Source organism: Castor canadensis, chromosome 2 (assembly GCF_047511655.1).
Source record: "Castor canadensis chromosome 2, mCasCan1.hap1v2, whole genome shotgun sequence".
Lineage (NCBI taxonomy): Eukaryota > Metazoa > Chordata > Mammalia > Rodentia > Castoridae > Castor > Castor canadensis.
The window spans coordinates 11,485,484-11,507,094 of NC_133387.1; the positions used below are offsets into that span (position 1 = coordinate 11,485,484).

The 21,611-nt window shown below is 35.9% G+C and overlaps 1 protein-coding gene across 8 annotated transcripts in view; it reads left to right on the forward strand.

The window, feature by feature from the left end:
- Positions 1 to 21,611, forward strand: part of Tpk1 (thiamin pyrophosphokinase 1) — a 300,962-nt gene that overhangs the window by 58,051 nt on the left and 221,300 nt on the right. For 7 of the 8 annotated variants that reach the window (XM_074061393.1, XM_074061384.1, XM_074061358.1 and 4 more), the window contains one exon: positions 2,159 to 2,230. In XM_074061393.1, the coding sequence (XP_073917494.1) occupies positions 2,159 to 2,230 (72 nt within the window). Of the gene's footprint in view, positions 1 to 1,623; positions 1,790 to 2,158; positions 2,231 to 21,611 lie in introns of those variants that run through there. The other variant, XM_074061365.1, reaches the window with a different exon arrangement.

Consider the following 21,611-nt stretch of genomic DNA (forward strand, 5'->3'; position numbering starts at 1 on the left):
TGATGTGTAGTTGGCAAATATTTTTTCCCACTCTGTGGGTGTTCTCTTCAGTTTAGAGACCATTTCTTTAGTTATGCAGAAGCTTTTTAATTTTATGAAGTCCCATTTGTCCATTCTTTCTCTTAGTTGCTGGGCTGCTGGGGTTCTATTGAGGAAGTCCTTGCCTATACCCAGTAGTTCCAGAGTGTTTCCTGCTCCTTCCTGTACTAACTTCAGAGTTTTGGGTCTGATATTAAGGTCCTTGATCCATTTTGAGTTGATACTAGTACAGGGTGATAGACATGGATCTAGTTTCAGTTTCTTGCAGATGGATAACCACTTTTCCCAGCAGCATTTGTTGAAGAGGCTGTCTTTTCTCCATCAGATATTTTTTGGTGCCTTTATCAAAAATAAGGTGGGTATAGTTGTGTGGATTCACATCTGGGTCCTCTATTCTGTTCCACTGGTCTTCATGTTTGTTTTTGTGCCAGTATCATGCTGTTTTTATTTCTATTGCTTTGTAATATAGTTTGAAGTCAGGTATTGTCATACTGCCAGCATTGCTCTTTTTGCTGAGTATTGCCTTGGCTATTTGTGATCTCTTGTGTTTCCAAATGAACTTCAGGGTAGATTTTTCAATCTCTGTGTTGAAAGTCATTGAGATTTTGATGGGAATTACAAAACATATAGATTGCTTTTGGTAGTATAGCCATTTTTACTATGTTGATTCTTCCAATCCATGAGCATGGGAGATTTTTCCATCTTCTGTAGTCTTCCTCGATCTCTTTCTTTAGGGGTTTGTAATTCTCCTTGTAGAGGTCATTCACATCTTTTGAACCACTCTGGAAAAAAATTTGGAGGCTTCTTAAAAATCTAAACATAGATCTGCCATATGATCCAGCAATCCCGCTCCTGGGGATATACCCAAAGGAATGCGACACAGGTTACTCCAAAAGCACCTGCACACCCATGTTTATTGTAGCGCTATTCACAATAGCCAAGTTATGGAAACAGCCAAGACACCCCAGTACTGACAAATGGATCAAGAAATGTGGTATTTATGCACAATGGAATTTTACTCAGCCGTGAAGAAAAATGAAATCTTACCATTTACAAGTAAATGGATGGAACTGGAGAACATCATTCTGAGTGAGGTTAGCCAGACTCAGAAGACCAAAAATCATATATTCTCCCTCATATGTGGTTTTTAGATCTAAGGCAAATACAGCAATGTTGTAGGACCTGGGTTACATGACAAGGGGAGAACATATACGGGAGGTACGGGGTTAGATAGAAAACTGAAACCATGAAAGCATTTGATGTCCCCACTCCAGAGGAATTAATACAGAAACCTTAAAGCGACAGAGGTCAACACAAGAAGGGGATCAGGAACCAGTGTAAAGATCAGTTAGAGATGAATCAACCTCGGATGTAACACATTTGTACATGGAAGTAATGTTAGGAATCTCTCTGTATAGCTGTCCTTATCTCAACTAGCAAAAATGCTATGTCTTTCTTAGTATTGCTTATTTCTACTGTTCAAGGGAAATGGAGAAAAGCTCAGAACAGATTCTGCCTGGAAGCAAGGGGGAGGGGGCAGAGAGTGGGGCTGGGGGGCAGGGGGAAGAAATTACCCAAACAATGTACTCACATGTGAATAAATGAATAATAATAATAAAAAAACACATAGTAGAATTTTGTGAAAACATATAAATGGTTCAAAGTTTATCCCCTTAGGGGTGAATGGAAAGAGAGACAAAGGGGAAATATGTGTGAGAGAGAATGCGTGCCTTCAGACCCACACCACTTGGTAAGTGATGTCCGATGGTATAAAACCAACTAGGTGGAAGGGTAGTTGTATCAAAGTGGTAGAAACACCATAAGCATGAGAATTTATATCGAGTCCTTCAACTCCTACGAAGTGAAGTTTAACCAGTTATTGTTGGTGAATTATTTTTATAATTGTTCCTCAGAAACATAGGAATGTGACAGACATACTGAGCAAAGTAGGCTGTATTAATATTTGATTCCTCTAAAAACAAAGGTATGAGAAGGTCGCTATGCTTGACATGTAGGTCTGTATGCATTGGAAATCTGGGCTAGTAGGTTATGATTCCAGATACAGGTGGGGGAGGGGACTCAATTCACTTATTTATTTTACCTTTTTTTTTTCCTGTAGGAAGTTTGAAGTACTGCCTTGTGATTCTTAATCAGCCTCTAGATAAATGTTTTCGCCATCTTTGGAAAAAAGGTAAACTTAATTACTATTTATATTTCTTTGCCTTTTTACTCTGAGACTGAATAACGTAACTGTTAGGTACACTGGAAAGCAACTGAAACATCAAAAAATGGAATTCAAAATGAGGTGGTTCAATTACTGAATTGTGAGAAGAATTTATTTTTGCTTCTATATGAATCTGTTAATGTATATTATTGCCAGTATGGATCTTCAAGGACAGAATATTGTATTTCAAAACTTAGTATGTGGGAATTAATTCTGACTAATCAGTGAATATTTGTTCAGGTGTAAATGTTGTTGGCACCAATGATAACAGAAAGGCATCTGCATGTATCACTTGTCTTCATTTCCATTAGTAAGGTATGTATAGGGTGATCTGATTCGCAAAATTAAAAAAATAATACATGCTGCCTCTTAGAATTTGGATGGTCAAAAATATAGTTACAAATGAGATGGTTTCGTGCAATTAATGCTAGTGGGAATTTCATGTAAGAAACAGACCTTGTTAACTGTTTATTTATATTATTCTTTGACTTCCATTAGATTAACTCTTGGCTGGAAAATAATATTCAATATCACTCATTGTTTTTAACACCTGCTCTAAGTCTTAAGTCTCTGTCCCCTAATGAATACTCTTCCTGAATTATCAGTGTAAGTTTTAGATCAAAGTAGATAGGCAGAAGAAATTGATTCTTGATATATTGATGTATATTCTAGTTGTTATTCTTGATCTCTTATCATTACAAAGTTTAGTATTCTCCACGTTAAGTTTACATACACAATGCAAACTTACGCTCACATCTGTAGACAGAGGTCATTGTGATGCTACAGGGAATAAATAATTACAAACAATAATATATAAATAATTTTTCTTATCCGATATTATTGCAATGAAAACTCTTGACATTCTAAATGTAGCTCTCTTTGTTAGTCAGCTTATAATTTTACATTGTAATTGTAATAACATTGGCCTCAAGGTTTAAAAATTATCTGACAGTCAACTTTTCTTTCTCAGTACTTGCTAGTAATTAGATAGTTATTAGTTTGCCATAGGCCTTCAAGTCTTTTTTGGTTTCAGTGCCTAGTGTCTGCCACATAATTTCTTAGTAATTACTGTAAATGAAAGAGCAAATTTCATATGGTTCATACTACCAGTAAATAGCGAATAAACTGATTTAGGCATATCCTTTTTTATCTGCATTTCTGCCAGATTTTTTTATAGCATTGTTCGAACAACATGTAAGTGACTTTTATTGCAAATATTAGAAATAAAATAATCATTGATTTGGACAGTTGGAAGCCTTGGATTTTGAAAACCACATCTTAAGAAGTCTCTTTGGGTTTGAAGCACTAAAACTCCACTTCACCCATATTGTAAAACAATGTAGTTTTTTGAGCTGACCAAGGTTCCTCATTTGGTTGTTTTTTCCACAGTGAATTAGATTTGAAAAAATCTCATGCCTACATGCACCAACTAATTATTTGATTTGCATAAAAAAGAAACTTGTTCGGTCTGTACATGGACAGTACTAAAGGTGTCTAAAGTACCAGTATACCAATATGGTTAGTTAATTCTCATGTCTGAAATAAATTTTCTCTAGGTTATTGAAATGGTAAGTTCTTTCAAAAATATTTCAAGGATAATTCCTGGCTTTCTGGAGCCTTTAACTGGTATAGGAAGTAGGTATGTTAGTAAATTTTAAACAGAGGTGGATGAGCATTTTGTGAAATAAATAACAAAAGCTATAACTTTGTGATTGTAGTGTTCCCTTTTGTGTTGCCTTTCTTCCAAGTGAAGGCAGTACAGTAGGGAAACTTCAAGCTTGAGTTGATTTTAGTATGAGAGAGAGCTTAGGAAAAAGTGTAGGGTGTCTTAGAGAGTTTGGGAGTGGCTATAGCGTTGTAGTTTGATATAGGAGGCAGTAAGTAATGGCTAGAGGCTGCTGTACCCATTATTTTTTAGTCCATATGCCCCACACTTTTTGTAACTTCTGCTCTCTGATTGTTAAGATTTGTGAAGCACAGAAATCTAGGGGTGGAAGCTTGGTTGTTAAACTAAAACAGAACAATTTGAAAGCTGTTGTGTTGCATAACCCTCATAAAATTGAAAATATAGCATGTTAAATATTTCCTGAGATTCATTTCAAGGAAAAGAGTACTTTGAATGTTTACTTTTTGTTTACTATTGCAATATTTAATTGCTATCAGTTAGGAAACTAAAATGCTTAAGAAAGGGGATCAACAGTGGCTAAAATATTGGAGGTTTTTAATTATTTTCCTTTCTAATTTTAATGACTTGGGTAGATAGAGAGTTAAATAGAAGTATAGTTGTTATCTAACATTTCTGTAAATATCAGTGGCTGTTGGAATTTGGAAATGGATATTGCTCTCAAATTTCTTGAACCATTTTTTTGTGGGTTACACCTTCTATTTCAGTAAATACCTTTCTTAGCCTGAAATATGTGATAAATGGAAACTATAGAGATGCTGTGTTTGGAGGGTTGTGCTTATTTCTGGTTGTATATCACTGTTTTTAACTTGGGTTATGATGCTACTAGGGGCCTCAAAGTTAGTGGTAGAGAGAGGTCTATGAGCTGCATAAAATTAAAATCAAGCAGATGTTACAGATGCATTTTCATCTGAAGGAAGTTTATGTAGATCAACCACATATTAGTTTCCAAAAAATTTGGCTTTTTTTTTTGTGGTATTGGGACTTGAACTCAGGGCCTTCACCTTGAGCCACTCCACCAGCCTTTATTGTGATGGGTATTTTTGAGATAGGGTCTCGCCAACTGTTTGCCTGGGGGCTGGCTTTGAACCATGATCCTCCTGATCTCTGCCTTCTGAGTAGCTAGGATTACAGGCGTGAGCCACTGGCACCTGGCAGAATTTGGCTTCTTAAAACAGGTCAACAGGAGTTCATGAACTTTCTCTGTTTTTTTCATGTGCTCCACAGAACGGTGCTGAGCACGTTAACTAGATATAAATAGATGATCAGATTATGTGAGCACAAGGTGGTTATATCTACTGTTACACTGTTTCCTCTAATGAAGAATTAATTTCCTTAAATTGATTTCTTTCTTTTTCTTCTTCTTTTTTTTTTTTTTTTTTGGTAACCATCCTAAGATTATACCAGAATATGTGCTTCATATCCTGATTGGTTTCTGATAAGGTTTAAGTCATTTTACAAATCACGTCTGTCATAATACAAATATGAAATTTTTATGAAGCCCATGTTACTTTACTTTATTTCTCAAGATTCAGTTAATGGGAGTGAGGCCAGTATTTACCAAAAAAGGAAATGGAAGACCAAAAACCAGTGTGTCATGCACAGTTATCATAAATACTATTTCTTGAAGCCTATACATATATACACATACACATTTCCACATGTGGTAGGAGGTGTATTTCTCCCTGGAGGTCATGATTAATCATTGCCACATTAAAAATGACACCAGCTGTGATGAGTGCTTCTCACTGTGCCAGAGCATTCTATGTGAATATTACAGTGTAGCGCTGCAGATGTTCTGTGTTCTGAGTGAGGCTGTTGAGGCACAGAGGTAATGGGTCAGGGCTGTCTGTTTCAGGGTTTCAGCTCTTAGTGGTTGTTTCTTCCAAAGACCATCCCACCTCCCCTGCCACAGAAGCTTTTTTTCCCAAGGGGATAAGAAGCTTTCATAAAGCCTGGGACACTAAGTGTATTTCATGGAAATGCCACTAATTTAAAGGATACTGAGTCTTCATCTACATGTTTAGAGGGGGCTTCTGTGGACATTTGTGCTAGCAGTAGCTTGTAACTGTAGAATTGATGGTTTCCTATCTAAAAGATTGTAAGCTCCAAAGCTTATTTGTTAAGGAATGTTACAAGAATTCTAAATCTCTTTTATATTAAGTGTTTTGTCAGAACAAATATAAAACAAACATTTGAAAGTAGTAAAAAAATGTGAATGGAAATATTCGTAACCTTTTATTTTAGAGTAAGTAATGTGAATAAATCTCAAATGAACTAGCTAGCATTGAACCATCATTTTTCATAGTTACAGAGGTATATGTAGAATCCTTCTTATGACATTTTATGATCTTATGCCTATTTGTTTTGCTTTAGTAATCACATGTCATGAGATATTATGGGAATTTATGCTAAAATCTAAAGAACTTCATATTTGAAATGCACTTATAAATTTTGTGCTTAACTTTCTAAATTCATGGTAGTGGATAGGAATGCTTTCATATTATAAAAAAGAAGTCATTTTTGGGTACCAAGTTTCACAGTGTTACATTTTTCCATGTTTGCTTGTATTTCTTTATTCGGTGAGTTCCAAGCATCTGCTGTGTCCAACAGTGTACAACCTCTGTAGCTAGCACCAAGGAAGATACAGGTCTTGTTCTTAAAGAACTTATAATCAAGTGGTAAATGTGTGAAACACACCCCAAAGTTATCGTGGAAGTTAATTGAAAGATAACAGACTCATCTGGAATAGTTCATGAAATTATCCTTCTACCACCACAGAAAAGTTACTTTGAGATTTTATTTTGAAGAGCAAAATGTCCAAAATGCATCTTCCCCTTTTCTTCTCCCTTTTGTAGCACAGGAGTATTTTAATTTGCTCTAGTGTGGTATGCCCTTCAAGATGTTCTTGGGAGTTCAACAGATATAGTAGAAGATAAATAAGGTTCAATTGCCATCAATATTTGGTTGTATTGAAAAAAAAAAGTACTGGTCTGGCATGGTGATGCATGTCTACAATACCAGAACTCCAGAGGCTGAGGTAGGAAGATCGAGACTTTGAGGCCAGCCTAGGCTACATAGTAAGATTCTATCTTTAAAAAAAGTGTTGATAATACTATATTTAAAAGTATATTTCTCAAAACTAACACCGGCATCACTATATTTATAATGTATGTATTATGCTGTGGGATCATTCATTAGGTATTCTTAGAGTATATAAAACTAGTTACAAGCCAAGCTGGTCTTTGTCCTTACGATTGCTTTGTACATCTTTTTATACAGATCATTAGTACCTCAGGCCTTGTCCTGAGGGTTCCTTGGCAGGCAGTCACCATTTACCACACTGCATTCTTCCTGTTCAGCAGTGCAGGAATGCAGGAAGCACAGTGGGGAGACAGCATTTGTCATGCTGGGAAGTAGAACGAAGAGGAATACACACTGAAATTTAGAGGAACAAGGCTGCCTGTGTTCATCAAAAAAAAAAAAAGTTAAGGTCTTGAGAAATATAAACACACCAATTTAAACAACCATATTTATTTAACCTAATGTGTTTGGCTGGTTTCACTTATCTGTGTGGCTTATGTTTTCCAGGTCCTTTTTGCTTTGATTGTGTGGAAAGCTCTATTAGTTATGTTTTCATTTGTGTCACTGGGATTGAACTAGGGGCTTGAATTTGCGAGGCAAGTGCTCTACTCACCTGAGCCATGTGCCTCCAGTCCTTTTGCTTTTAGTTTGTTTTTCAGGTAGGGTCTCATGCGAACTTTGTTCTGGCAGGCCTCATACAGAACGATCTCCTGTTTGCACCTACTGAGTAGCTGAAATTACAGGCATGAGCCACAGGTGCTCAGCTCTCTCTACCATTTCTCATTGTTAGTCATTAGATAGGAATCTTTTATATTATGAATCAGTTCCTGTTTCTAGTTTTTATGGGTAATTTTTAGCAGAGGCCTTCCTAATAGTCTCTACTCCATTGGGGTCCTTTAATATTTGTTTCTTACAGAACAAGCAAAAATGTACCTCATTAATGCCATGGACTAGTCTAAAACTAGTATTTCTTGCCTAAGTCATAGCAGCATTCTAAACATGCTTTAATAATGTCCCAATATTTTCTTGGAGCAGCCAGTTGTCACTCTTCAAAGTATAAAAACAACTGTAGATACATCTGCTTTTTAGTTTTAAAGAAATAACATTTTTTTCCTCTGTGGGGAAAAATAATTGGAAAGCATAGCAAACTTTTCTTAATGGAAAGTGTTTTTTTAATTCTTAACAGAACTAAAGGCTGTAGATGGATTGCTCTGTATATGTTTAGTTACATGGGCTGTGGAAATTTTTGTGAGGTTGTACTTGTAGAAAAGGATGATGAATATATCATGTCTGGACATCTGTTCTTCCCCCAGTGATGCAGCTGTAGTCAGGTGTACTACCCGATGTTACCAGACCTCTGTAGCATGAGAGCTCCAGCCTTTTGCAGTGATTGAATATATTCTCTGTCCTTCTCATTCTTTCAATTTAACAAAAATTTGAGGTTGTGTCAAGAATTTTTATGTTTTATTCATTATTGGGCACATCTGGAGAGTCAGCGTCTGAGTCCCAGTGGAAGGAAGATTACGGTACTGAATTCTGTTCTCCCAGCTATGAGGACTCTCCACTAATGCACCTTATTAGTAAAGTAGACCTTTCCTTTTCCTCACCCTACTTTCAGAAGTTATAAATCATAAATGTTAGACTCCCAATCGGTATGAAGAACTTGGTAAATGCTCAGTCCATTCTTTTAAATTGATTCTGTTTCTACACTAATGGGACTGTATATTTTGAGTGTTGTTCTTGGTATTTGAAGATCTTTTGCTGCTAAAGTGAGTTTCAGTTGTGTTTTCTGTGTTATGCTTATTATGTCAGAAAGATTCCCTGATTACTTTTCTGAAGATTTTGATATGTGTTAAACACTGAAGAAGCTGGAGGTGGTCATGTATTATGCACTGACGTTTCAGTTTCAATATTGTATCGGTAACAAATTTGTTAACATTTCAACTTTATTATTAATATAACATTTACCCTATGGCTGAGTACTTTGTATCCTTTTTGAGCATTCTTATATCATCATAACATTATTGATAGTGTCTTTTTTTCTCTTTAACTTTGAATATTGATCTAATTATAATATTGCCTGACTTACTTTCAGGTTTTTTTTTTTTTTTTTTTTTTAATTGTGGTACTTGGGCTTGAACTCAGGGCCATCACCTTGATCCACTCTACCAGCCCTATTTTTGTGAAGGGTTTTTCAATACAGGGTCTTGTGAGCTATTTGCCTGGCTATCTTCGAACCCTGATTCTCCTGATCTCTGCCTTTTGAGTAGCTAGGATTACAGGCACTGGCGCCTGGCTATTTTCAGTTTTTAATTTAAGGACAATTGTTAATTTTACTTCATGAATAGTGTCACTTTGATAAATTTAAGTATATCTCATGTAAAAGCCCAAATCATAAGTAGTTAATTAAATTTCTGTTTTTTTTTTTCAGTTTAATGACTGATGGCTACATAGTTCTACAACTTAAATTTTAAGGCAAACTTATAGTAAATATGTTAGCAGAATGAATGGGGAAATAAAGTTATAAATAGCAAGTATTACAACTATGGAATGAACACTGTAACTCTGAATTAACTTAAAAATGGATGTAGAAGAATATAGTGAACTTTTTACATTTCCTGTTCTTTCCTTTTCTATCCTGAATCATAATTTTTGAAGTGTTTGCAAGTATAGTATTACAGCATACATGTTTAGCAAAATTGCATTAATGGAAATGACTATTACTTTGTTTTGGGACTTCTCAATAATCATTATTTCCGCAGAGGTTGGGAAGCACTTATGTCTTATTCCCTATCAACTATGAAATATTTCTGTGTCTCTGACCTGCACATTTAAAACCATTCTCCTCTTTCATCTTGCTTTTTCTTACCTATTTTCATCTTTTATCTGTTTGAACTCTTTTTTTGTTCCAAATTCTGATCAGTTCAAACTTTTATCCTCTAGAAAAGGGCTGATTGACTGATACTTTGTACCTAATAGGGTTTTGATTCTTGAGAAATGACAGTTGATCAGTGGAGATAAAAAGGTATATTTGATTCTTACAAAAAGTTTATAGATTCAGGATTCTCATTTCTTGCTATCCTACTCCAAGTCCCACTCATTTCTTCCTCCAGCCCACAGTAATCCAGTCTTAATGTCACTATGGGTGCACTCTGCTACCAAGGTGGCTGTTATCTTAATTTTATGAAGAAAGTCTTAATATAGCCCCTGATTGATGTATTGTTGTTTATGACTAGGAGCCGGGCTAATTAGGCTCCACCATTAGCTTTATTGCATTTGACCTTCCAAATACTATGTTTTATTTTCAGCTTTTGAACCATAACAAAAGTGAGGGAAAACACTTCTTTACAATAAACTAATACATGATTATCACTTATTTCCACCTTTTTCTTACAGAATTAGTGAGCAGATGTGTGCTATTTCAGGAATAGCACACATATTTCAGGAATTACTCTTTTTTTGTTATTAGTCTTAAACATTTGCAAAATTCTTTCCCAGTTTATTTACTGCCATTTTTATTTGTTTATTTGAAATGGTTAAGGGATTTTTTTGGCATTGAGGATCAAGCTCAACATGCTAGGCCGTTGCTTTACCACTGAGCTATGTCTCCTGGCCTAAGATTAAAACCTGTTTTTGATACCATAGAGAATGTATTGGATCAAATGAGACTTTTAATTTTTAAGGGTAGTTATTGGAAACATTTTTCAAAAAAGGAATAAATAGCTATTATGTTATGGTACTGAAGAAAATGAAAGAATTGAAAAGTGTTTTTCTCCATGAGTATTTAGAGTATTTATCTAAGTCTACAAAATTGGATAACCAGTATTGTCAGGAAAAATACAAACATTTCTCAAAAGAAGAACAAAAACAAACTACCCACATTTGAATGGGTTAAGGACTATTTTCTAATTTCGGAAAAGTTTAATTTCTCTTTATTTTCACAGAGAAATGGTATTATTCCTGTGAAGATTGTAAAAGGATGAATAATATTCTTTGAGCTTTTATAGATAACAAAGTGAGGATTTAAATTTCATGAGATTTAAATTTATTAGCATTGAAAAGACAGATCATAAGCAAAAAAAAAAAAATCAAGTTTTTAAGTGTATACACTGGTTGAGAAATGGATGGTGTATTTTCTCCTGCAACTGTTGTCTGTAGAAAAGAGCAGTGCTTTTTAGCCCTTCTCTCTCTCCCATCCTCCAAGTCCATCCACGCTTTGCTTTATAACTATGCTTGGAGAACAGTGAGAGATAATTTAAATTAAATATTAGAGAAGTTTCTCATGGGGACTACATTTTAATAGAACTCTTTTAGCTATTCAAAACTGGATGAAGATTTGGTTATTTTCAAGTTGCTAAACTAATGCCAGCTCTGTTATTCTTAATCTGAAACATGCTTGCCACTGGAAATTTTTATGTAAGCCTCCTATGCAGCACATTTGAAACCACTTTGCCTTTCTCTTAAAATCAGACCGTTTTGGATTTACCTCCTTTGTTACTCACTAAACTTTGCTCTTTGGAAACATTCTTTATCTGCCATTTCATTCCTTTTTTCTACTATATGGGTACGACAAACTATTGTCAGTATTTCTTTGCAGTATTTCTGTATCACTCACATCCGTTCCTCTTTCCTAGCATGGCCGATCTCTTCTTGGTACTGATCCTGTGCTGCTGGCCAGCAGTTGTTCTCCGAGTTGTCTGTTTCCCTCTGGTTGTTATTCATTTGCATCTGTGCTGCACAGCATCTTCAGAATCCTTTGTATTGGTCCTCATTCTCCCTGTCCGGAAGCTTTGGAAGAATCCACATCACCTAGAGAACGGAGTCAAGATTCTGTAGGTTTCCAGGTGCTTTACAATTGATTTAGATGTTTCCTTCCCATCCTCACTGCCATGTTTGTCTTCTCAGCTAGATGCTAAACTTCCTGGAGCAAGGTCTTTCCCTTCTCTTTGTGTCAGGGCTCAGTATAGCACCTTGTATGTTGTTGGAGCTCAGAGACTGTGTTGAAGGAGAACTGTTACTGGCCCCATTCTGTTTTCCTGCCTGCCTGCCTTCATTTCTTTTTAGTCAGTCAGACTGCCTGCCTGCTCCTCTGTTAGTGCTCCTTTCTTTCCTGTTGTGTCATGCCCTGCATATCTTACTTGAGGAAAATTGGTCTGATTTTTGTGGGCTCCTTTAGGCCTATTACACCCTTTCTTTGCCTGCTGGGCACATAAACCCAATCCTTTTCTCCATTTCTTCTAGAATGCCAAGACTTCTACATCCAGGTTTCTGTGGAGCTTCATGGTGCTGCCTCCTGAGTCCGTGATAGCAGGGGAATTCATTGTGCCTCAGGGAAGATTATCCTTGTAGAGTGCAGAGTACTTTTAAGAGTTTCGGTAGAAAGCAGTAAACTCTTTGTTTTGTTTATCTTCGTATTTCTGTTTACTGTCCATGCACTGGAAGTGATGTTAATATTGAAGATGGCAGGGTGTCCAGAACTATTGATTTTTTTTTGATTCAACTAATTTACTCCAAATAATATTTTACAGTTAAGTTATCTGATATCCAGTGGTAGTTCTGTGACTTACTGTATAGTAAGTAATGGTACCTTTCCTAACTTAGTAAAACTTAAACCATAATTTTCCATAGATTAATATCATCATTAATTTCATTTTCATAGTAGCATCTTAAGAAAAATTACTCTTAGCATTACATAGTGAACTAAAAGCAGATATTTTGTGCTTCAAAGGGCATTACCTAGGAAGTGAAAAGATGCCTCAGAAAGGCAAGAGATATTTGCCAAATATATATCTGAGAAGGACTTGAATTTAGAGCATATAAAATACTTTATTTTTCTGCTGTGCTGGGGAATTGTCTAGAGGCTTGTACATGATAGGCAAGTGCTCTACCAATTGAGCTATACCCTCAGACCTTTTGTTTTTATTTTGTTATGAGATAGGACACTGCTGTTTTTGCCGGAGTTGCCTAGGGGTGGCCTAGAACTTGTAATTCTCCAGCTTCCACCTCCTGAGTAGATAGGATTATAGGCGTGTACCACCATGACTGGCTTTAAAGAACTCACAAGTCCGTTAAATAATAAGTATCGAATTTGAATATGATTCAATTAAAAATGAGCAAAGAATCTGAATACACATTTCAGAGGAATGACATAAAAGTGAAAAAATTCACACGACAAAATGCTCATTATCACCAGTCAGCAGGGAAATGCAATTCACCACAAAGAGATACCAGTTCACACCCACTAAACTTACTGAAGTCAAAAATTCAAGGAACAAGGGTCACAGAGGGTGTGGAGAAACAAAAAGTCTCACGAAGCACTGGTAGAAATATGAATGGTGGAGTAATTTTGAAAAATGGTCTGATAATTCCTCAAATAGTTAAACACAGAGTTACCTTTTGTCCTGTTTTCACTCTTAGTGTATACCAAGGAGAAATGAAAATGTATGCTTACAGAAAAAATTGTTCACAAATGTTAATATCATTATTTCTCAGCCAAAGGTGAAAACAACCCAAATTTCTAGTAATGGACAGATGGATAAACAAGATGTGGCATGGCTATACAACGTGACGTTACTCGGTTATAAAAAGGAATGACTTACTAATGCATGCTACAGAATTGATGAACCTTGAAAGATATAATCTAAATGATGCATTCAGGCACAGAAGACTACTTACTATGATTCAGTTCATATGAAATGTCTAGAATGGTCAATTCTACAGATAGAAAATATATCAATGAGACTGGAGGCATGCCTCAATTGTAGAGCACCTGCCTAGCACACACAAGGCCCTGAGTTCAAACCCCAGTACTGCTAAATAAATAAACAAATAAGAATATAACCATGTACCCTTATGGTGGCATAAGGAGTAGGAGAGAGTTACTTGAAGGGCAAGGGTTTCTTGTTATAAGATGATGAAAGTGTTCTACAATTGATTGTGATGATGGTTGCACAACACTGAATAGACAAAAACCATTGAATTATATACTTTAAATGTGTCAATTTTATGGGATGTGAATTATGTCTCAATAAGTTGTTACCAAAACAATAGACATTTGGGTATATTTTGGAGTTTTCTAATCTTTGTTATCTTATCAATTTCATACTTGTCTTAACTTCCGTATTCACTTTTCTTAGGAAATTTAACTCATACCAAGATTTGAAAACTCTGTCCCTCATATTCATGCCGTGTAGGTCAGTGCTCCTCAAATCCAGTGTGTGTCAGATCACCTCAGAGGCCTGAGCCTGGTGTTTTAGATTCAGTAGGTGTATGGGAAGGCTAAAGAGTCCACACTTCTTTCAGTTTGTTTTTATTGTTTGTTTGTGTGGTACTGGGGTTTGAACTTGAATTCAGAGCCTCCTGATTGATAGGAAAGTAGGCTGCCACTTGAGCTATACACCAGCCCTTTTTGCTTTTAGCTATTTTTCATGTACGGTCTCACACTTTTGCCTGGAGCCAGGATTGGATCACAGTCCTCCTACCACTTTCTGATTAGCTGGAATTAATGATGTGCACCCAACTTTTTTTGTGTATTGTTTTGTTGAGTCTCCTTAAGTTTTTTTCTGGGGCTGTCTTCCTAATGTGATCTTTCTGCTTCTATCTTTTGTGTAGTTGGGATTATAGGCTTGCCACGCATGACTTATTTATTTTTTTAAATAAGAATGCCTCTGGTCTGTTTAGAGAACCAGTGGTTTAGGTCCTAAGAAGACATCATAATTTAATTTTTATTTTACTTTATCTTATTATTATGAATGTATTTTGACAGTACTGAGAGTTTTGAACTCAGGACCTTGTGCCTGCCAGGAAGGTGCTCTACCACTTGAGCTATGCACACAGCCCCTCTTTTTGATTTATTTTTCAGATAGGATGTTGCTTTTTTTGCCTGAGGCCTGCCTCTGACTTTATTCCTCTTACCTGAGGTCTTCCAGGATTACAGGTGCACTCCCCCTGCCTGGCTTATTTGTTGAGATGGGAGTCCGAATAACTTGTTGCATGGCTGGCCTCGAAATGTGATCCTCCTTATCTCTGCTTCCTGAGGAGGTTGGATTCCAGACTTGAACCACTGTGCCTAATTTTTTTGGGGGGGGAGTACATTGGGTTTTCCTATATAGCCCAGGCTGGCTTTGAACTTGTGATCCTCCTGCTTCAGCCTGTGGAGTGCTGGGGTTAATTGGTATGTGCCAGTACACCTGACTCAGTTTTTTTTTTTTAAAGCATAGCTTTTACTAACTTTTGAGGTAATGGCCTTGGTAAGTTTAGATTTCTGCCCTACTAAAATCTCACACAGAAATCTCTAAAATCTGTCTGTTGCCTGTGAGAACATAAATTTATAATGTTCTTTGTGACCATGCCCTTTCCCTTTCTGCATACTGAGCTTGATGTTTAAGTGAAAGTGTTTTTTCTACTGCCCAACTTTTTAATCTTGATTATTTAACATTTATAGCAACTATTTCTTTGTGATGTGCCTTAGGATACCTACAAGCTCTAAAGCTACACAAAATAAAATATTCGGAACAGCAGGAGAATAAAACTGATTTCTTTATAAGGTAATAGAAAGCTAGGCAGAAATGTCATTTGTTACCCTGTTTTTGTGTACCTCACTATTCTTAGTAGTTATCATTTAATGCCTAGATCAGAGTGTGACTTTATTTTAATTAAAGCATTCTGGTTTAAAGTGTTTTTACCAGGGTAAGCTTTCTGTGGAAGAATGTGACAAGCATTCATTATGAGCATTAAATTCTTAATTAAGGAAACTGCTTTCTGAGGAAATTTATCTTCTTGATTTAAAACAAGGAAGCAGAATGTGTTGTGAAAAGGAAATATCTATCCTTAGGCTCCTGTCACTATAAAGTCCTTAAGCTTCCTGTCCAATGTTATGAATTAGTGATGGTTCAAAATGCTTGAATGAATGAGCCATGAGCTGGGGATCTTGCTGGGATTGCTGAGACTTGTGAGACAAGACCTCTTGCTTGAAGGGATTTCCAGTCTGGCAGTGTGTGGTGTAAATCAGTCAGTGAGAATTTACACAGCAGCCTGGACTTCTTCACCAGTATTCTGGGGAGGGTGCTTGAAAAGGAGTTTGAGAGGTAGGTAATCAAGGCCTTTCCTTGAGAGCTTTTAACCTATACTCCAAATGAGCCCCAACATGAGAGATAACCACCTGTATGCAAGTAGTATTTTGTGTGATAGAGCCCTTGCACGAGGTTGGAATTCCAAAAAGGGACTCGGGGATCCAGATCTGTGTGGATGTGCATGCATCAGGCATTCCTTGAAAAACTGCTGCAGGCAAAAATGCCATCTCTGATAGTACATTGCAAAAAGATCAAAAGTGATGTTTCAAAAAGGGGGAAAAAAACCCACTAGGGTATAGAAATCTTTATTTATTACGCTGGGATGGAAGGGATTCCAGAAATGCCTACTGATGCTGGACAGTTCCGTGCCCTCTCTTGCCTACTTGTGTTACAAAGGACATTTCATGTTGGACTGTGGTTGGAACCATGGCGTTTGTGGACTTGTGAAGAAGAGTAGAAAAACCTAGAGACCAAAAAGCAGCTTCCTATGCATAGAATATTTTACAGCATCGAAATAAGTATGCCCATGGGATTCAGAATTCTATGAAGAGAGCAGAAATACAATGGGGAATACAGTAATATGGAAAATATTGGATGCAACCTACTATCTTGGACTTACCTGCCACATATGAGCAATGGAACAGTCTTAGGTCATAAAAAACATGGCAAGTTCTTCTTGAAATACCTGTTCTGAGCCAAAAATTGGATCACCATTCCTTTGTATAGCAGTAACAGATACACAGGAAGGTCTGTGTGGAGAATCCTGTGTAACACAGTTGGCTATTATCTGCTGAAAACACTGTGAATTTAACTTAAGATTTCCGTATGCATTATAGGTGGTTCATATATGTGAATTGAATTACAGTCAAAGCTTTGTGATTATTATCATCATTATAATATAATTCATCTTATTTTCATTTTGTGATTTTTAGTTTGTGAGAATATGTTTCTTTGATTTATCCAGATTGTACACCTACTAAAATCAGTTTGTTAATGATACATAAGGCTGATTGGTGAATAATATAGATTTACACTTTCTACCTTATTTGAAAAATAATTTCATAAGGAAACTTGGAGTAATCAAACTTAACTTGCTTCCTAGCAGTGCTGATTAAAAAGCATGCAGAATATTTTCCTTATATGCAAAGACTGTACTGGAACCTGATATCATCAGTCTTTCTAAATGTATAAAATTCTTAAATGTAAATAGTGAAAACAATAAAAATCTCCAAAGATCATCAATTAGGATATACATGAATGTAGAATTAGAGAAAAATCTCATCTAGGCTTAGAGACGTAGAAGTTTAAAAGCGAGGCATATTTGTCTACATAAAAATCAATGAATTTTCTACAGCACAAAATATAAACATGGTTAATGGACAACCAATAGATTTAGCATTATAACTGTAAACAGATAGTAGGTAAATGATTATCAACTATGATGTGAAGTGTTATGATTACATAAAAAATTAAATTTACTAAAAAGTTTTAGTTAAGAAATAAGCATTTTTAGAGAACAAATAATTCAAATGAACCCCAAACACATGAAAAATGCTAAAATTCATGGTAGTTTTGCAAATGGATCTTAAAGTAATGATGAAATGTCATTTTCATGCTATTAGACTAACAAAAATGAGAGAAGTAGCTACTGCTACTAACGCATAGAAAATTGGGTAATCTGATACTCTTAGTAGAGATGGAAAATATTTTGTTCTTTCCTTAGACCTTAATCTAGCAACCTCTTTTAATATTAAAAATAAAACCTGTTCAGTTCTATAGTTCTATACTGTGATTCTCTGTCTCATAGAAATATGAGTCAGAATGTGAAGAAAACATATACGTGTGTGTGTATCTGTGTGTATTTTTTTTTATATATATGCACATATGCATACATATGAACATTTATTTCAACATTCTTAATAGAGGCAGAAAATTGGAAAACCACTGAAAAATTGGCTGTCTATTGCTGAATAGTACCATATATTATGATAAATATCTTTCATAGAATAATATGCCAATTTGAAAAAGAAATTAGAGCTATACTCTTTGCCTTAGAATTTCAGCAAGGTATTATTGAGATTTAAAAAAACCTGATGCAAAGTTTCTTTTAAACAAATGAATTAAAAAAATAAGTCCATATATTGCATACTTTAGTGTATATTTGTGAAAATCTGTATATTTTTATAAACAGGAAACAGTATACATGCTAGTATGTTCCTTGGATGGGGTGAGGGAGAGGAATAAGGTATTACTTGTGAGCATAGAGATAGCAGAGAACAAGTAAAAATGAAAACACAAAAGTAGCATAAATGAAATCATTTGTGGTGGGTACAACCTTATAAATGTAAGTTTTGAGACATTTATCTAAGTTATAAGTATGTAATTAAAAACAAAACCTAAGAAAACTATGAAAGATAGTTGAGTTGATAATGTGTGCAAAAGTAATTGATCATAGACTTTCCTTTGTCTGGAAGTTGGAGGCAGAACTATTCTGTTGTGAAAATACCTGTTTGACAACTATAAAAAGCATTACCTTTTTATTTCTGTAAGATTAGTATTTTTCTATTAGAAGCATCAGTATTACTCTGCATCTCCAGTTTGAGAAAAAGCACATTCAGAAATGGTTAATAAGCATATTATTACTTCTACAAACAAATAGTGAACGATAACACTTAGGAATGGTCCAGATAGACACCTTAGGTAATGAGGTGAAGTACATGATTTGGCCAAGGGAGCTTAAGCAAAGCTTCCAACTAAGCAATAGATTGTAAATGGAAATTAATTGTAACATGTTATTGAGTTTAAGACTCCATCATGTGCATGATGCATTATTGTTTTATGTATCTCAGAGAAAAGAAAATGTCTTTGTTAAAATCTTATATTTCATGGTTTTTCTGGGGAAAGAGTTCATGAGCAGTTTACCACAGGTGGTTCTGACTCGTAATCTCTTATGCATTGCAGTCAAGATACTGACTGTGGCTGTAATCATTGAAGGATTTTTTTGGGCTGGAAATCCACTCTCAGGATGACACAAGAGAATCCCTTGTCTTTCATGGAGATGCTTGAGTGTCTGCACAACATGACGGTTGACTTTCCCTAGAGCGAGTGACCCAAGAGACTATGTAAGAAAGAAAGATTCTGCAGTGTCTTTTACATCCTAATTTCAGAAGTCATATATGACCATCACTAAGTCAACCTTGCTTTCAAGAGCAGGGAAGTTCAACTCCACCTTTTGAAGCCTCAAAGGAAGAACATCAAGGAATTTGTGAGCATACTTGAAAGCACATTTAGAACTATAAATGATAAAACTAGTTAAGGTTACATTCTAAAGCATCCCTTCCATTGTCTTTCTCTTCTGAATCACTTTGCAAAAGAATTGTTTATGTTTGTGATTTTCAATCTCATACTGTCTTCCGTACCGTTATTAATGTTACTGACACAAAACATTTTCAAAAATAATGAGAGAATATTGACTTCCATATCTTTTATCAAGCTGCCATCATCAAAAGTGCAAGTTTAAATGCTAGTGTTTTCTTGAGTTTTATCATTATATGTCAATGGAAGATACTCTGTTTTCTTCCCTCAGATAATTCTCAAATGATTTATTGATTGAAATGTTGAAGGATTTTCCTGGTTCACTTATGTCACCTGGAGTAGCAAGCCAACTTTTGGCATGCTTAGACAATGCAATTAGATACATTCTAGTTTCTAAAAAACTAAATTCTCCCAAAACTAATGAACCAATAAAGAAATGGGCAAGTGAGCTAAACAGAACTTTCTCAAAAGAAGTAATTCAAATGGCCAAAAAACACATGAAAAAATGCTCACCATCTCTAGCAATAAAGGAAATGCAAATTAAAACCACACTAAGATTCCTCCTCACCCCTGTTAGAATAGCCATCATTAGCAACACCACCAACAACAGGTGTTGGCGAGGATGCGGGGAAAAAGGAACCCTCTTACACTGCTGGTGGGAATGTAAACTAGTACAACCACTCTGGAAAAAAATTTGGAGGGTACTTAAAAAGCTAGACATTGATCTACCATTTGATCCAGCAATACCACTCTTGGGGATATACCCAAAAGACTGTGACACAGGTTACTCCAGAGGCACCTGCACACCCATGTTTATTGCGGCACTATTCACAATAGCCAAGTTATGGAAACAGCCAAGATGCCCCAGCACTGACGAATGGATTAAGAAAATGTGGTATCTATACACAATGGAATTTTATGCAGCCATGAAGAAGAATGAAATGTTATCATTAGCTGGTAAATGGATGGAATTGGAGAACATCATTCTGAGTGAGGTTAGCCTGGCCCAAAAGACCAAAAATCGTGTATTCTCCCTTATATGTGGACATTAGATCAAGTGGACATTAGATCAAGGGCAAACACAACAATGGGATTGGACTTTGAGCACATGATAAAAGCGAGAGCACACAAGGGAGGGGTGAGGATAGGTAAGACACCTAAAAACTTAGCTAGCATTTGTTGCCCTTAACGCAGAGAAACTAAAGCAGATACCTTAAAAGCTACTGAGGCCAATAGGAGAAGGGGACCAGGAACTAGAGAAAAGGTGAGAGCAAAAAGAATTAACCTAGAAGGTAACACACACGCACAGTAAATTAATGTGAGTCAACTCCCTGTATAGCTACCCTTATCTCAACCAGCAAAAACCCTGTTCCTTCCTATTATTGCTTATACTCTCTCTACAACAAAATTAGAAATAAGGGCAAAATAGTTTCTGCTGGGTATTGAGGGGGGGAGAGGGAGGGGGTGGAGTGGGTGGTAAGGGAGGGGGTGGGGGCAGGGGGGAGAAATGACCTAAGCCTTGTATGCACGTATGAATAATAAAAGAAAAAAAAAAGATACATTCCAGTTTCAAATCATTAAATAACATGAGTATGCTTTTATTATATAGTGATGTAGATAGCTGTTACCCTTTTTTAAATTGTTATAGAGGGTGGGAGTGCATTATGGCATTTACAGAAGTTCTGATAATATATCATACTTGAATTTACCATTCTCCTTTATCCTTCTCTCCCCAAATTCCTGGTATAGTTTCAACAGGTATCATTTTCCCATTTACGTACATGTATTCTGTATACATACATGTATGCAGAATATTTGTAATATAGTCACCCTCCCATGCCCTTTTCCTACCTCTTCTCCTTCCCACTAGTATCAACCCCCCAGACAAGAACTGTTCAGCCCTCCTGTTCTCTGACTTTGTAAAAGAAAACAAATGACATTTTTGTTTGTTTAAGTTAGCTACACAGGGAGTTTCCTTGTGACATTTCCATATATACATATATTATAACTTGAATTGGTTCATCTCTATTTTCTTCTTTCTGTCTTAGTCTTCTTTTTATGGTGATTTCAACAGCTTAAAAATTCTATATTCATTCTTGTATAGAGAGTGCATCAACCATATTCACCTTCTTGACTTTCTTCTTTTACCCTCCCTCTCCTTTATATGACCTCTGTCATTCTTGTGGGCTCAGTG